This window comes from Macaca mulatta, chromosome 7, assembly GCF_049350105.2.
Source record: "Macaca mulatta isolate MMU2019108-1 chromosome 7, T2T-MMU8v2.0, whole genome shotgun sequence".
In the NCBI taxonomy this organism is placed as follows: Eukaryota; Metazoa; Chordata; class Mammalia; order Primates; family Cercopithecidae; genus Macaca; species Macaca mulatta.
This window is the reverse complement of record NC_133412.1, coordinates 37,789,164-37,806,367: the sequence shown is the minus strand read 5'-3', so window position 1 is coordinate 37,806,367 and position 17,204 is coordinate 37,789,164. Positions and strand designations below refer to the sequence as shown.

At 37.5% G+C, this 17,204-nt stretch overlaps 1 protein-coding gene across 14 annotated transcripts in view; it reads left to right on the top strand.

The window, feature by feature from the left end:
* The window catches only part of ICE2 (interactor of little elongation complex ELL subunit 2), a 57,015-nt gene that overhangs the window by 27,575 nt on the left and 12,236 nt on the right, over nt 1-17,204 (top strand). For all 14 annotated transcript variants that reach the window (XM_077939513.1, XM_077939517.1, XM_077939512.1 and 11 more), the window contains 4 exons: nt 2,543-3,536; nt 4,235-4,410; nt 9,021-9,150; nt 15,016-15,100. In XM_077939513.1, the coding sequence (XP_077795639.1) occupies nt 2,543-3,536; nt 4,235-4,410; nt 9,021-9,150; nt 15,016-15,100 (1,385 nt within the window). The remainder of the gene's footprint in view (nt 1-2,542; nt 3,537-4,234; nt 4,411-9,020; nt 9,151-15,015; nt 15,101-17,204) is intronic.

The following is a 17,204-nucleotide window of genomic DNA, read 5'->3' as shown; positions in this document are numbered from 1 at the left end:
AGAGACTTGAGTAAAATGAGGAAGCAAACAAAAGTTTAAAATAAAATATAGAAATGTTTTTATTGTACTTTAGAGCTCATACAATTTTAAGGATATTGGCCTTTTGGTTTTTATATTTATGTTTTTCTCTTTGCTATTTGCCTTTTTATATTTTTATGATACACATGTCATAAAGCACTTTTAACTTTTGTTTTCTTCTTACACATTTTACTTTTAAAACTCTGCCTACAACTTATATTGAGGTGAATGTCAGGCAGTAACAAGAAGAAACATGAGGTAGAAGAAGGATAAAAATTGACAGTGGCTTCTTTCAATAATGGTAGGCCAGGTAATTGGGACCCTCCTTTTATTGATGACATCTAAAAAAGCTGGACAGATATTAAAATGTCTTTCTTAGAAGCATGAAAAAGCTAACAAGATAGTGAGGAATTGTAGGGCTGAGGTACTGAAGAAGACAGGATTCCTAGAAGGTCAGCCTATTACTTAGGGTTATTTTTGCCTTGGATTATATTTGCCAGTTCTGAAGAGGCAACTAAGAAAATGAACTGTGCTTTTGGCAGCATCATAAGACTAGAGGGATAAAAGGAAAAGTTCAGTTTTCCACCAAGGGCCTGGACCCCAAAGGGGCTGCACCTCAGGAGTCAGGGTGAAGCAGAAGTAAATGAGCCTTCTCTGAGATTGTAGCCTGAGTTTTCAGGCCCTGAACTTGGAGTAAAATGCTTTTTCTACATTGCAGGTGTCTTCAAACACCTAGGAAAGTAACTAAAAATGAGAGGAGAATAATGCATTTTTTTGTAGCCTCAAATTATTATACCTCTTAATGTCTATTAGCCTAATTTTTGTTGCTAAGTATTCTGTGATTATTTTGATTTCTGTAGTCCAACAATTTGGAATGTTTTTAAATTTCCAAGTGCTTGAGTTTATTGTTAACATTTTTCTTAATGATATCTAATTTTATTTCCTTCTGAACATAGAATAAGACTTTATCAGATTCTGCTTTGGTCTATATTGAGATTTTCTTTGTATATTAATTTATAGTCCATTTTTTGAAATGCCCTTTGGATTCTTGGGGGAAGGGAAAAGGTTTATCTTTGTAATCTGTTTACATATATATTTTCAATCTTTCATATATATTCTCATTATTTAATATTATTCATACCTTCTGTATTTTTTTATTTTTTACTTAGAGACAGTATCTCATTGACCTGGTATAATTGTATTTCTGTCAAATTTTTCTTTTATTTTTCAGTTTATGTAATAAAAATTTATGACCACTATCTGTTTACCATGGATTTTCTCTTTTTTCAAACTAGCATTTCTCCCTTTTCTATCTAACGCTTTTTGCCTTGAATTCTGCTTTGTCTAACACTTACACTGCTATTCTTCCTCTTTTTATCTCCTGATGGCATCTGTAGTTGTTTTGTTTTTAACCTTTTTGTGTAGGAATGTCTCACGTAAGCAGCATATAGTTTAATTTTACTTTTTTACTGAATTTGGTAGTCTTTTTGTAGGAATTACCATTCACTAGCTACCATTTACTGAGAGGTTACTTACTGTGTGACAGGCACTATGCCAAGAGATTTTCTATATATAATTTCTCACTTAATCTTTAGAACAAATCCAAGAAGATGCCCCTGCTATACCTGTTTTAGAGATGAGGCAGTTGAAGTTCAGCGAGGTTCAGTAACTTACATGAGTTGATCTTTCTTACTCACTACTGATGGCTGTTAGAACCTTTCTCTTAAATCCTGCACTGTAAGGCTAGTGGATGTACATAACCAATTACCAAATTTCTACGGTATTTAAAGTGCTCTGTCAGATTGAAGAGAGATCTTCTGGTACTTGTCTCCTTGTAGAGGGGACAATGTATTCCTGAATAAGTTAAAGCTGTGTGTAGTTTTTCCATTACCAAAACAGCACATGAAAAACAACATTTATGACTTCATGTCTCAGAATACAATAAACCACCTTCTGTCCATTTCTGCCCCATCTTTTATTGCTGAGAGTTGTTTTCCCTGAGTAGTTGTGGAAAGAAAGTCACTGGTTGATACTAAGGGTGCACCAGAAGCTGGCAACACTTCTCTGGCCGCGTTAGAAAGCAGCGCCCTCACAGTGGCAGGGGGACTTTCCTCCTGGTCAGCTAAGACCAAGTGTCTCTGCAAGAGTCTATAGAGTAGACATAAATGAAAATCTACCTCCCGTTTGGCTCTACATTTCTTTTTTGTGGTCTTGTCTATTTTTTTTTTTTTTTTTGATTAGTTGAAATTCCTCTTGAGATGTAGTAGTTCGTAAATGTTCCATTTCTTGTGCTATTACAACTTGGCAAATTTGCCTGTTATCATGAACATTTCAATGGGAAGATAAGGTTAATAATAGTTGGCAGTAGTTTGTTGTCATCTTAGGCAAGAACCTTTTATAACCATTAGACTTTTCTTTCTACTTTAAAAGAGCATGAAGTATGTATGAGAGAGATAGGGACATTAAGAGATAGGTAGGGTAGCTTGAAATTTTTACTAATACTTTACCAATTTATTTACTTAAGATGTCCTGTGAAGTCAATGAGTGCCGAAAAATTGAGAGTCTTGAAAACTTGTATCTGGATTTTGATGATGATGTCACAGAACTTGAAACTTTTGGAGTAACCACCACCAAAGCATCAAAGTCACCAAGTCCAGCCAGTACTTCCACAGTACCTAAAATGACAGATGCTCCTACAGCCCCCAAAGCAGGAACTACAACTGTGGCACCAAGTGCACCAGACATTTCTGCTAATTCTAGAAGTTTATCTCAGATTCTCATGGAACAATTGCAAAAGGAGAAACAGCTGGTCACTGGTATGGATGGTGGCCCTGAGGAGTGCAAAAATAAAGATGATCAGGGATTTGAATCATGTGAAAAGGTATCAAATTCTGACAAGCCTTTGATGCAAGATAGTGACTTGAAAACATCTGATGCCTTACAGTTAGAAAATTCTCAGGAAATTGAAACTTCTAATAAAAATGATATGACTGTACATATGGTACATGCTGATGGTGAAAGACCTAATGTTCTGGAAAACCTAGACAGCTCAAAGGAAAAGACTGTTCGATCAGAAGCAGCTAAAACTGAAGATACAGTTCTCTGCAGCAGTGATACAGATGAGGAGTGTTTAATCATTGATACAGAGTGTAAAAATAATAGTGATGGAAAGACCGCTGTTGCGGGTTCTAACTTAAGTTCTAGACCAGCTAGTCCAAATTCTTCTTCAGGACAGGCTTCTGTAGGAAAGCAGACTAATAGTGCTTGTAGTCCAGAAGAGTCATGTGTTTTAAAAAAACCTATCAAACGAGTATATAAAAAATTTGATCCAGTTGGAGAGATTTTAAAAATGCAGGATGAGCTCTTAAAGCCAATTTCCAGAAAAGTACCCGAATTGCCCTTAATGAATTTAGAAAATTCTAAACAGCCTTCTGTTTCTGAGCAATTGTCTGGTCCTTCAGACTCCTCTAGTTGGCCGAAATCTGGATGGCCTTCTGCATTTCAGAAGCCAAAAGGACGTAAGTAAATATTTACAAAGAGCTTACAGCGTTTTACTTGTTCTTTTTCCTTAGGTTTTTCTCCCTCATTCCTTTACTTTGTTACAACCTGTTTTGTAATTGTCATATAGTCATTGATAATTCATTTTTTCAGTCTATTGATCAGTATTTCAGCTTCCAAAATGTCCTCTCTAGATATGTATACAAAGGCGTATGGGTCTTGTGACTTGTGTTTATGTAACATGTACAGTGACTGCTAAGCTATAGTAAAGTGATTTGTCAAACTGATGAAGGGTAAGTGCATCCAGAATAATCATAAACATTGATTGATTTAAAAATTATTTATACTTGGTGTTGGTCTGCAGTTTTATACTTTTTGGTTTTGTGAAATCTGCTCCTCAGCTCTGCCTAGATTAGGAATAGCATTACTTTTTAAACTCTTTTTCTTTTCTCACATTGTATGCTGTCTCACGAATTTATACTTTGCCTAGAGTTCGTCGTGAAGGTTAAAAGGAGAAGAACCTTAAAGCTAGGATTTCAGCTCTTACTGCAGTTCCAGTAAAAGTAAACAGAAATGGTAATAGTGTGAAGGTCCATTAGGCAGAGTAGAAAATTAAAGATGATAGAAGTTTTAAAATAGGTAATTGAATTGTTATATCCTTGATTATGCTGGGTAAAGAGCTAATATATTTTAAAAATGAGAAATACTATTTTTAAAGGTTTGCCGTATGAACTTCAGGACTATGTTGAAGATACATCGGAATACCTAGCTCCTCAGGAAGGAAATTTTGTGTATAAGTTATTTAGCCTGCAAGACCTGTTGTTACTTGTACGCTGCAGTGTCCAAAGGATAGAGACAAGACCACGTTCTAAAAAACGGAAGAAAATCAGAAGAGTAAGTAGTTATTCGTGGAGTTAGAATGTGATCACGTAAATAATCAACAGATACTTAACATGCCATTAAATTGCTGAGTTTAAATTGCTGAGCACTCTTAGTAGTATCTTCAGGTTGAATTTTGTTTTTTTGTTTTTTTACTAAAATACTGAGATCAATTTTAATAAGGGAAAGTGTTTCTATATAGTAGCCATAAATGCTGGTAACATTCATGCTTGGAATATACAAATTGAGCATCCCTAATCCAAACTTCAAAATGCTCCAAAGTTTGAAAGCTTTTGAGCTCTGACATGGTATCCTAAGTAGAAAATTCCACCACACGTGACCTCATATGATGAGTCACAGTCCAAAATCCAGTCAAAACTTGGTTTCATTTGTAAAATTATATAAAATGTTGTATAAAATTACCCTCAGGCTCTATGTATATGGTGGGTATGAAACATAAATGAGTTTTGTGTTTAGACTTGAGTCCTGTCCCCAAGATATCTCATTATGTATATGTAAATATTCCAAAATCTGAAACACTTCTGGTCCCAGGCATTTCAGATAAGGGATACTCCACCTGTATAAACTTTATAAAAAACTGCATCATCATAGATTACATCTAGATTGGCACATATATTCCTGTTTTCTCTGGGAATTTGGATTTCCGTTATTACATGTGAACTCGAGCTCTTTTCTGTCTTTCTTTGGGGCTCTTTCTTGACTTGCTTTAGAAGACCAAGTAGAACTTTTGAAAGATGGCCTTTCACACACATTTAAGGTCTTTTCAGGATTGTTAGAAGACCAAATCTCTTCCTTTCTTTTTCTCCCTGTTGTTTCTTTTGGGTTTGATATAAATATTTTCCTCAGGAAAAAAATGTATACTGCAATTTGAGTAATTACTTCTTTTAATAATTTTTCGTATTTGAAATTCTCTTTCAGATTAGTTTGCATTTTTTTGTGTATGACTGCCGAATTCTGATAAAGGGAATCTTCTATATTATAATTGAGTATGTAATATTAAAGTGTGTTTCCTTTAATTTTTCTTGAGGATTTTTTCTGTTGTATATATTTGTCACAGTACACATTTGAAAAAACAAGTTTTGGTGTCTCTGTCTCTTGTTACCTAACTTACTGCCCAATAAGAATCATCACTGACCACTTTGAATGTCAGTGTGTTTTGAGGTAGGGATCAGGTGAATCCAGACTAGTGATGTTCTAGTATTGATCCTTGTGGAGTACTTCCTGACTACTGTATCATATTAAAGAATAACTGGGCCGGGCGGGGTACCTCAAGCCTGTAATCCCAGCACTTTGGGAGGCTGAGGTGGGTGGATCACGAGATCAGGAGATCGAGACCATCCTGGCTAACATAGTGAAACCCCATCTCTACTAAAAATACAAAAAATTAGCCAGGTGTGGTGGCGGGCGCCTGTAGTCCCAGCTACTTGAGAGGCTGAGGCAGGAGAATGGTGTGAACCTGGTAGGTGGAGCTTGCAGTGAGCCGAGATCGCACCACTGCACTCCAGCCTGGGCAACAGAGTGAGACTCCGTCTCAAACAAAAAAAGAGAAAAAAGAAAATGTTGTAAGTAGTACTATTTAAACTAGTTAGGTAAAAGTACATCCCCCATCAGTGTTTCCTACCTAAAAACCAACTTACTTAAATAGAGCTTTGAAATACTTAGAAGTCTCTTCAACCTCTGCTGTCCAAGAACTTCATCTCTTCTTTGTTTTTCCTTGGTTCTTCAATTATTTTAGTTGTCATTTTAGTTTCCAGTATCATTTATGTTTCCTTACCAAAACTCTGCTTAATAAGAGTTGCACTTTAAAGGAGAACTTAAAACATCAGCCAGTCTAAAGTGATGGGATAAAATAAAGAGTCTAGGCCAGGCACAGTGGCTCACGCCTCTAATCCCAACTCTTTTGGAGGCCGAGGCAGGTAGATCACCTGAGGTCAGGAGTTCAAGACCAGCCTGGTCCACGTGGCGAAACCCCATCTCTACTAAAAAAAATACAAAACTTAGCCGGGCGTGGTGGTGCACCTGTAAACCCGGCTGCTCGGGAGGCTGAGGCAGGAGAATCCCTTGAACCTGGGAGGTGGAGGTTGCAGTGAGCTGAGGTTGTGCCATTGCACTCCAGCCTAGACAACAAGAGTGAAACTCCATCTCAAAACAAAAGAATAATAAAGAAGCTAATTTGAACCACAAGATAAAACAGAATTTTCTGAGTTCGTTACATGATTATGAAATCCACACCCAGGAACTTTGGATGATTTCATAATATCTATTACTGTCTGTCTCAGTTAACCAAGTATCCTAAGTGCTTTATGTGAAAAATTGGAACAGAACCAAGAAAAACTTTTACTTGGGGAGCCACTTATCAAGGGAAAAAAATAGTAAATTTTATTTTTATAGTATGAAAATTTTGATTATCCTTAAATTTTTTTTTTTTTTTTTTTGAGACGGAGTCTCGCTCTTTCGCCCAGGCTGGAGTGCAGTGGCCGGATCTCAGCTCACTGCAAGCTCCGCCTCCCGGGTTCACGCCACTCTCCAGCCTCAGCCTCCTGAGTAGCTGGGACTACAGGCACCCACCACCTTGCCTGGCTAGTTTTTTTTGCATTTTTTTAGTAGAGACGGGGTTTCACCGTGTTAGCCAGGATGGTCTCGATCTCCTGACCTCGTGATCCACCCGTCTCGGCCTCCCAAAGTGCTGGGATTACAGGCTTGAGCCACCACGCCCGGCTGATTATCCTTAAATTTTTACTTCAATTTTGGGATACTAAGCAAAGATGAAATGTTCAGGCCTTTTTTTCCCCTGGCTTCCTGGAGATGGCAGTAGAATACATACAGAAATTAAAACTGGTTTTAGGACTTGGTTTTATAGATAGAGTAGTTTATCAAAGAAAATCTCCCGAAGTATTTGCTTTTCAGAAATAATACATATTTTTAAATTTTAAAAAATATATGGAATTAACTCTGTTACTCATTTCTGATCCAGAAATGTGATCCTTTTTCTCAGTCAACTTTTTTCTTAACTCTGCTGTAAACTAGCTATGTATCCTTGAGGAAATTTCATTCATTCTTTTTTTAAAAGAGACAAGAGTCTTGCTCTGTTGCCCAGGCAGGAGTGCAGTAGCACGATCATAGCTTACTGCTTCCTTGAACTTCTGGGCTCAACTGATTCTCCCACCTCAGCCTCCTGAGTAACTAGGACTGTAGGCTTGTGCCACATGCCCAGCTAATTTTTTTTTTTTTTAATTTGTTATAGAGTCAGGGTCTTGCTAGTTTTTCCAGGCTAATCCTGAACTCCTGGCCTTAAGTAATCTTCCCACCTCAGCCTCCCAAAATGCTGGGATTACAGACTTGAGCCATTATACCTAGCCTGAGCAAATTTCTTTATCTCGACCTTGTATTTGCTCTAAAGTTATGAGAGACTAAGTCATATGCAGATAACCATTTGCTAGATTATATAATAAAATGCTTTTAATGATAAAATTATCCTAATCCCATTTAATTTTGTTTTTAATTGAGAAGACACACTGGAGGCCTTACCTCCTGAAAATATGGTCCCTGAAACAATAGCTTGTTATTAATGCAAAACCTTGGACTCTACCCCAGATTCTACATTTTAACAAGATCACCAGATTTCTCACATGCATGTAGTTCAGGGGCAATCACATGAAACCGCAGTTACTGTTGATAACAAAACTATTAGTGGATTTGAATCATTCTTACCACCAACATTGTGCCAAGCCCACTCTTTCAAGAATTAAGAAATATTTATGAAATATTTTCAAATCTGCAAATGGTAACATCTTAGTATAATTTCAAAAGTACTAATTAGCCTTATCAGTGCAAGTTAAGTACCTTAAATCATGTGTTTCTGTTTCTGCAACTGGAAATAGACTCCTGTTAAGAGCAGAGTTTTCTTTGAAGCTATAGCATAAGCACAGTGAACAACATGTATTTCTTTGCTTATGCTCCTTTAGACCAGTAATAGGTACAGTCATTTTACTTATGTAGTGTCCTGACCAGTGAATTTGGATGGATAATTTGTCAGATACTTCATGTCTGAAATAAAGCCGTTAAATTGAAGACAATGACAAACAGGTTTTAATGTAGGCATTATTGCTCTTTCATTTGTAGGACGAAACAAGCTGCTCAGAGTATTTGAGCCTGAGACAGTGTGACTCATGCTTTAAAGGAGCAAAAAAATTCTACCTTTTTTATCCTCTTGAGAATGACTAGTAAAAAAGTCAGTCCTTCCCAGCATCTAGCTTTGAGCCTTTGGGCAACTATGTATGATGGGCTCTGTTGCAAGGATTCTGCTGTCATTCACATTCCCTGACAAATCAAACCTTGCCTATGTGGGGAGGTATGTCAGTTTTGGTCAGAAATGGGAATGGTGAGGAGAGATCTCTTTTATCCATCCAACTTTTGGCACCAAACATTCTTCTATCCATCAGGCTTGAATGTATCCATCTTACAGTGTGAATCCTGCTGTAACTGAAAGGATGAAATAAGATTATCTGAAAGCATTCTGAAAGTGACAAAGTTGGATAGGCAAATGTATTTATTATTAATAGTAAATTAGTAGAGCTTTGAAAAAGTATAATCTTGCATTGCAGCAATTTCCAGTTTATGTACTACCAAAAGTAGAGTATCAAGCTTGTTATGGAGTTGAAGCTCTGACTGAAAGTGAACTTTGTCGCTTATGGACTGAAAGTTTATTGCATTCCAACAGCTCATTTTATGTTGGTAAGTTATACAGAAGTCTTTGTTCTCCTTTTTAATTTCCTTGTAATTACATACTTGTAAATTCAATTATGAATACTTCTATTCTGTACTTTTTTACTTTAGTTTTTATGTATGTATGTATGTATTTTTAGACAGGGTCTCACTCTGTTACCCAGGCTGGAGTGTAGTCATGTGATCATAGCTCACTGTAACCTCAAACTCCTGGCCTCAAGTGATCCTCCTGCTGCAGCCTTCCAAGTAGCTGGGGCTGCAGGCATGTGCTACCATGCCCAGCTAATTTTTTTGTTTTTTATTGAGATGGGGTCTCATTATGTTGCCCAGACTAGTCTTGAACTTCTGGCCTCAAGCAATCCTCCTACCTTAGCCTCCAAGAGCTCTGATATTACAGGGATGACCTACCATGCTGACCTATTTTAGAAACACTTATTTAATAGTATAATCAAAAATATACATTTGTTTTCTAAAACAAGCTTCTTTTAAGGGTACTGTTTAATTGGTTAACTATTGATCTATACATTTATTTTGAAATTTTCTTATAATGACACTGCTTTTAAAACCTCAAATATTTTGATGAAATGACTTTTTCCTTTGTTTTTGTTTTGTTTTTCTGGGGCATGGGGATTAGGCTGGAATTCAATTTGCATTGGCTCAGTTCATGTACAGTTAACATCCTCACATAATAGATTACTTACTAGTCATTATTGGTAGTATTTCCTCCCACTGGAATGTCCAGTATCGAACATCTCAATGCATCCCATAAATCTCAATCCCTCCTAATCATCTCAGACTACTCCTCTGTGTAGTCTTTTGCTTCTTTGATCTCTCAGTGCGGTCTTTTACTTCTCTGTGAATTGTTACTTTGTACTTTATTGTTCTCTCTTAACACCTATCCCTTCTTCCTGTTAGACAATAAACAGCTTAAGGTCAGAGTCTGATAAAATTCTGTATTGAGTCTAATAAAATTTTGTATTATAGTGGTTAGCTTGATTGCTTGTATGTAATAAATGCTATGAGGGTTTGTTTCTTAAAGAAAGGTTATTCACTTAAAATGTTTTTCCTGTTTTGGTTAATCAGTATTTTGTTTTCATGTTTTATGAGAGTATTAAGTAGATAATTGATTCTTTCTGCTTAACTCAAAAAAGGAAGTAGCTAAATGCACTAATTGGTGATAGGCTGCCTCCCTCCTCTTCCTTCATAAACATACTCGAAGTTTTTGTAGTAATTTTCAGTCTATAACCAGAATTTCAATGTTCCTCCAAAGACCTCACAATCTCAGTGTTAGCTACTTGAATGCAATTTGCCAGCCATATCATTTTAGGAAAGGACCAAATAAAAACTTATGAGTGAAATTTTGTTTAAAGTACTGACAGAGAACAGAGATTCATGACCAAAAAAAAAAAAATTTAAGGTTTCAGTTTTTAAATGTACAGTTTAACGTCAACTGTGTGGATTACTTCATCTTAATTATTTTTTAAAATCCTAAGTAATCCTAACTGCTGATTATTCTCTGTGAATCCTATCCTCTTGTAAGCCTTTCATTTCAATGTACTGGGATAGTATTTTTGGCTTCTGTGCCAAGTGTTTGGTGAAAAGCATATATTGTGTGGTTGTGGGATTTTGGTTTGTTTGGGGTTTTTTGGTGGGGTGTAGGTATGCGGGGGCGATATGTTTTAAAATACTATTTTAAAAACATCTGAGTTTTTGAGTTTTTTAAAATGTTGTTATAATACCCTTTTAATTTAAGGAAGATGTTCAAGAAAATCACTTGAAGTGCTTTTAAAAGTGGAGATTGCTGGCCCCACCCTGGAGTGTCTGATTTACTAGGTCTGTACTGGGACCTGAGACTTTCTCAGGTGGTACTGATGCTGCTAGTTTAGGGACCACACTTTGAGAATCAATTCTATAGCTTATAGTCTCTTTTTCCAGTAGAATAAACACACTTGTGATTTGTTTGTTCGCTTTGCTTTGCTATAAACATGTTCCCCACTTTCCCTAGTTGCAGTACTCTTTTTATCTTTTCCCTATAAAAACTTCAGGATTTACTCCTTTAAGACAATTTCCCACATAGTCTCATCGCAACTTCTGCATCCACCCTCCAACCCTATAATATTTATCAATTCTATATAGTTGACATACAGGCAGTCCTCACTTGGCTCACAGTTTCAATAAGCACAAGTTTTAGTTATGACTGTGTGTTAACAGTAATTGTATAAAGTATAAGCTTCACTGCTGGCTCTTCATTCCACAGATCACTACATAAATAACAGGCACATCATGATCAGTGACCAGTCATGTCACTTCTTTCAAAGTCTGTTTATAATTGGTTATTGTGTACCCATTGAGCTCATGCACAGAAAGCAGAGTGTGCAGTTGTGTTGACTCTTTGTCTCCCAGTGATACACCCATGTGATATTTTACCAAAGTAGGTAATCAAAAGAATCGGCCAACAAATATTAAAGCAAAGCAAAGAAACAAAAGGGGATACTGCCAGAAGTGAAATTTGAATGGAACATAAATGGAATTACAGAGGAAATAGCAGAGACTGGGAATGTTGGCACTGCTATTGTTCCAGTGACTCTAGATTTGCTGCTGCCAGACAAACTTAGTGAAAGCGTTGTGACATAAAGGATGAACAAGTGACACTGGCATAAGATTTTACACTAAACAAACTCCTGAAGATAATTTCATGATATTGAGAGCACAAAGGATACAGTGTCGGAAGCTGATCCTTAGGAATATAACGGTTCACCATGGCATTGAAAAGATGCATCCAGCCAGGTGAGGTGGCTCACGCTTGTAATCCCAGCACTTTGGGAGGCCGAGGCGGGTGGATCATTTGAGGTCAGAGTTAAAGACTGGCCTGGCCAACATGGTGAAACCCTGTCTCTACTAAAAATATAAAAAATTAGCTGGGCAGTAGTCACTTGTGCCTGTAGTCCCAGCTACTCAGGAAACTGAGACAGGAGAATTACATGAGCCTGGGAGGTGGAGGTTGCAGTGAGCCAAGATCACACCACTGCACTCCAGCCTGGCCAACAGAGTGAGCCCCTGTCTCAAAAAAGAAAAAGAAAAGATGCATTCTTCCTAGTAACAAGTTGTGCAAGAAGGTAACAAGCACTGTTCAAACTGCTCTTCACTAACGTTTCATAAAGAAATAAAACACTTTAGTGTTTTGAATTAAAGTGTACTAAAATATTTTACTGTTCTGTTCATTTTCCTGTATATTTATGATTGATAGTTTATAGTGTTTTGACAAAAATTTCAAAGGTAACCAAACAGTTGTAATTTTCCCCATTGATTGTTAAAATTGTAGGGTTTCAGCCCGTATGGCCATTTTCATGGTCCCCACACTGCATGCAAAGCAAGGAGTCACTATACACATATGAATGCATGTATGCTTGTATATGTTTATGTGCATATATGTATGAATGAATGCTTGTATATAAAGTCTTTATTTTTATTATACATAGATTTTATTTGTCCTCTCTAAATCAGTGCTTTCCAACCTTGATGCAGATAAATATTTGTACAGCACACTGTGATATATAAGAGAGATTGCTTGTAGCTGAAGGGCAATAGCCAGGGAGCTTTTGCCATCCCCAGCATTGCTTAGCTGCCTGAAGGGCTGAGGTGATGAGTATCTTAAGCACATATATATCTTATTTGAGGCCAACAGATTAGAAAGCTCCAATGTTGAGAGAGTTGTGAACTCCTTGAGGAGGTAGATCCTCAGAGCACTTAGTATGGTATTGTCTGTATAGTTATTTTTGACAGACCATAATTGACACACACTATAATACTTTTTTAAATGAATTTCTTTCAAAAGGTAAGAACTATTAGTCTTCTCAAAGACATAATTAGTAAACATCTAAAAGTTATGCTTAATATTTCCTTTCTGTGGTTATTAAATCATTACAATGTGTCTTTGTTATTAGAAATGCCACTGTGTAATGAGTGTAATCAGTGTATGAGCATAAAGCAAATGAAAGGGGGCTTGGTAAGAAAATGAAACATTAAATTATGTGCAATTTTAATTGTCCCAGTGATTGACATCAGCTTTCCAGGTAATTTGTTTTGAGACCTAAATATTAGGAGTTAAAAAGATAAAAACAATTTGTTTTCAACATTGATACGTGTTAAATTCTCATCATGCCAGTTGATGTTTTTAACTATGGTACAATACCTACGATTTTTGTGTTGACTTGATCATATAACATTTAACCCGGAACTATCTTTTATGTCACTCTTCCTTGGTATATTTCAGGACCTTAGCATCAGCTCTCAACCTGTTTTGTTTTAGAACATATGCATTACTTTTTAAAACAAAAGCATCATATTGAGAATTTGCTGTTTTGTTTTTTGGAATTCTAGATTCACATTGTGTTTGTAAAAAAAAGGAAGAGTCGGGGCCGGGTGCTGTTGCCCACACCTGTAATCTTAGCACTTTGGGAGTCCAAGGCAGGTGGATTGCTTGAGGCCAGGAGTTCGAGACCAGCCTGGCCAACATGATGGAACCCCATCTCTACCAAAAATACAAAAAAAAAAAAAAAAGATAGCTGGGAGTGGTGGCGGACAACTGTAGTCCTAGCTACTCAGGAGGCTAAGGCACAAGAATAGCTTGAACCTCAGAGGCAGACATTACAGTGAGCCAGGATCTCGCTATTGCACTCCAGCCCAGGAGACAGAGCAAGACTCTGTCTAAAATAAATAAATAAATGAATAAGACTTTGGCCAGGCTCAGTGACTCATGCCTGTAATCCCAGCACTTTGGGAGGCTGAAGCAGGTGGATCACCTGACGTCAGGAGTTCAAGACCAGCCTCACCAATGTGATGAAACCCAGTATCTACTAAAGATACAAAAAGTTAGCCGGGCCTGGTGGTGGGCACCTGTAATCCCGTCTACATGGCAGGCTGAGGCAGGAGAATCGCTTGAACCCAGGAGGCGGAGGTTGCAGTGAGCCAAGATCATGCCTCTGCACTCCAGCCTGGGCAACAAGAGCGAAACTTTGTCTCAAAAAGTAAGACTTGGAACTGACTGCTTTGATCTTTTTTTTTTAAACTGTAGGAAATCTTACAGTGTGCTTTAATAAATTTTTTTTTTTGAGACAGAGTCTTACTCTGTCGCCCAGGCTGGAGTGCAGTGGCACTGTATCGGCTCACTGCAACCTCCGTCTCCTGGGTTCAAACAATTGTCCTGTGTCAGCCTCCCAAGTAGCTGGGATTACAGGCGCCCACCACCATGCCTGGCTAATTTTTTAATATTTTTAGTAGAGGTGAGGTTTCACTATGTTGGCCAGGCTGGTCTCGAACTCCTGACCTCAGGTGATCTGCCTGCCTCAGCCTCCCAAAGTGCTGGGATTACAGGTATGAGCCACTGTCTCAGCCTAATTAAAAAATATGAAGCCAGATTTTCATAATCTAATTTTTACCTTCAGAACCAAGTGTGTCTTAGAAAGCCCCTGTACATTTGATTTTATCTGCTTGTTTTCATAATATGTACTTATTTCTCCTCACAAACGCCATACAAATGTAACTTTAATAGGAATTAGAAACACCAGTATTTTAATAGTTGTTGTTCATAAATTGTAGGCTTTGAAATGATTTTGTATGTTTGGACATGTGTAAACTTTTATATATTCAGCAAATATTTTAGAATGAATATAAATGTTTTATAATCTGAATTATGTCATTTTAGAATATAGCTGTACTTAAGACTTAATAAAATGTATATTTCTACTAAATATAAAATTTATTTACAGTTATTAAAATTTGTAAAAGCATCTTTAAGGAGACAGGATAACTTGGTTTTTTGTTTTCTAAATACTGCAATTGCTTGTTCTTTTTAAGTTTGATATTTTATTTTAGGGCATATTGATGCATTTACTTCAAAACTTTTTCTGCTGGAAGAAATTACTTCAGAAGAATTAAAAGAAAAGCTTTCAGCACTCAAGTAAGAAAGTTTACTTTGTGGTGAGAATTGAAAAACTTGTTAATGTGATCATTAATTTTTCTTTAAATATTGTTTAAGCTTAAAGTATTTTCAAGACTTTTAATCCTTTTATGTATAGAGGTCTCATTGGACCCAGTTTTGTTTTGTCTTGTTTTTGTTCTTTGTGTTTTTGAGACAGAGTCTCTTTCTGTCACCCAGGCTGGAGTGCAGTGGTGTGATCTCGGCTCACTGCAGCCTCAGCCTCCCTGGTTCAAGGGATCCTCCCACCTCAGCCTCCTGAGTAGGGACTACAGGCATGCAGCAGCATGCCCAGCTCATTTTTGTATTTTTCGTAGAGACAGGGTTTCACCATGTTGCCTGGGCTGTTTTCAAACTCCTGAACTCAAGCAATCTGCCTGCCTCAGGCTCCCAAAATGCTGGGATTACAGGCATGAATCACCATGCCTGAGCAGCAGTATGTTTTGTTTTGTTTTTGTTTGTTTATTGATAGATGACGGTTATATATATTTTGGGGTACATGTGATTTTTTTTTTTTTTTTTTTAGATGGAGTTTCACTCTTTTTGCCCAGGCTGGAATGCAATGGTGCAATCTTGGCTCACTGCAACCTCCACCTCCCGGGTTCAAGCAATTCTACTGCCTCAGCCTCCCGAGTAGCTGGGATTATAGGCATGCACCACCATGCCCAGCTAATTTTGTATTTTTAATAGAGATAGGGTTTCTCCATGTTGGTCAGGCTGGTCTCGAACTCCCGATCTTAGGTGATCTGCCCGCCTCGGCCTCCCAAAGTGCTGAGATTACAGGTGTGAGCCACCATACCCAGCCTTACATGTGATATTTTAATACCTATATACAATGTGTAATGACCAAATCAAGATAATTGGAATATCCTTCACCTCAAACATTTATCTTTGTGTTAGTAACATTACAATTCTTCCCTTCTAGCTATTTTGATATATACACTAAATTATTATGAATTGTAATTTCCCTACTATGGTATTGAATACTAGAAGTTACTCCTCCTGTCTAACCCCTTAACCAACTTCTCATTTCTCCCATCCATTTCCTTCTCAGCCTCTTGTAACTGCTATTCTGTATCTCCATGAGATCCACTTTTTTTGGCTTCCACATATGATTGACAGCATGCAGTATTTGTCTTTCTGTGCCTGGTTTATGTAACGACTTCCAGTTCTATCCATGATGCAAATACCAGAATTTCATTTCTTTTTTTTCTCTTTTTTTTTTTTTTTTTTTTTTTTGAGACGGAGTCTGGCTCTGTCGTGCAGGTTGGAGTGCAATGGCCGGATCTCAGCTCACTGCACCGCCTCCGGGGTTCACGCCATTCTCCTGCCTCAGCCTCCCGAGTGGCTGGGACTACAGGAGCCGCCACCTCGCCCGGCTAGTTTTTTGTATTTTTTTAGTAGAGATGGGGTTTCACCGCGTTAGCCAGGATGGTCTCGATCTCCTGACTTTGTGATCCGCCCATCTCGACCTCCCAAAGTGCTGGGATTACAGGCTTGAGCCACTTGCACCAGGCCAGAATTTCATTTCTTTTATGGCTGAATATACCTCTGTGTGTGTGTGTAGGGGTGTGTGTGTGTGTGTATGTGTGTGTGTGTCTGTAATCACATTTTCTTTATTCATTCATCCATTGATGGAGCCCAGACCCAATTTGTGATCTGTTTATATTATCTCCATCTCCAAATTAAATATAATGCCAGTAGCACCAGCCCTTCTACTTAAGACAAGGGAGGCTACAGCCAAAGTGGCCACTGTGCATGGGAAGCAAACATTTTACTCCATTACAGGAAAGGGAAAGGATAGTACAGTGAAAAACTCTGACAGTCTAACTTCTCAAAGTTTGCCCTTCTACTAAGCGTTACTATACACGAGACTGAAATGAATTTATCGTGCTCAGAACTCTAAATGTCTAAATGCAAAGGAAAATAACTTATGAACATTATCTCATTTTCATCTCACAAATTCCTAGGAAAGGCTGGTGGTAGTATTATCTCCATTTTATATATGAGGAAATATTAGAGTGGTGTTCCTTAGAGCACACGGCTAAGCTAGTTGCAGCCTTGGCAGTTAATATGTTTGATTCCT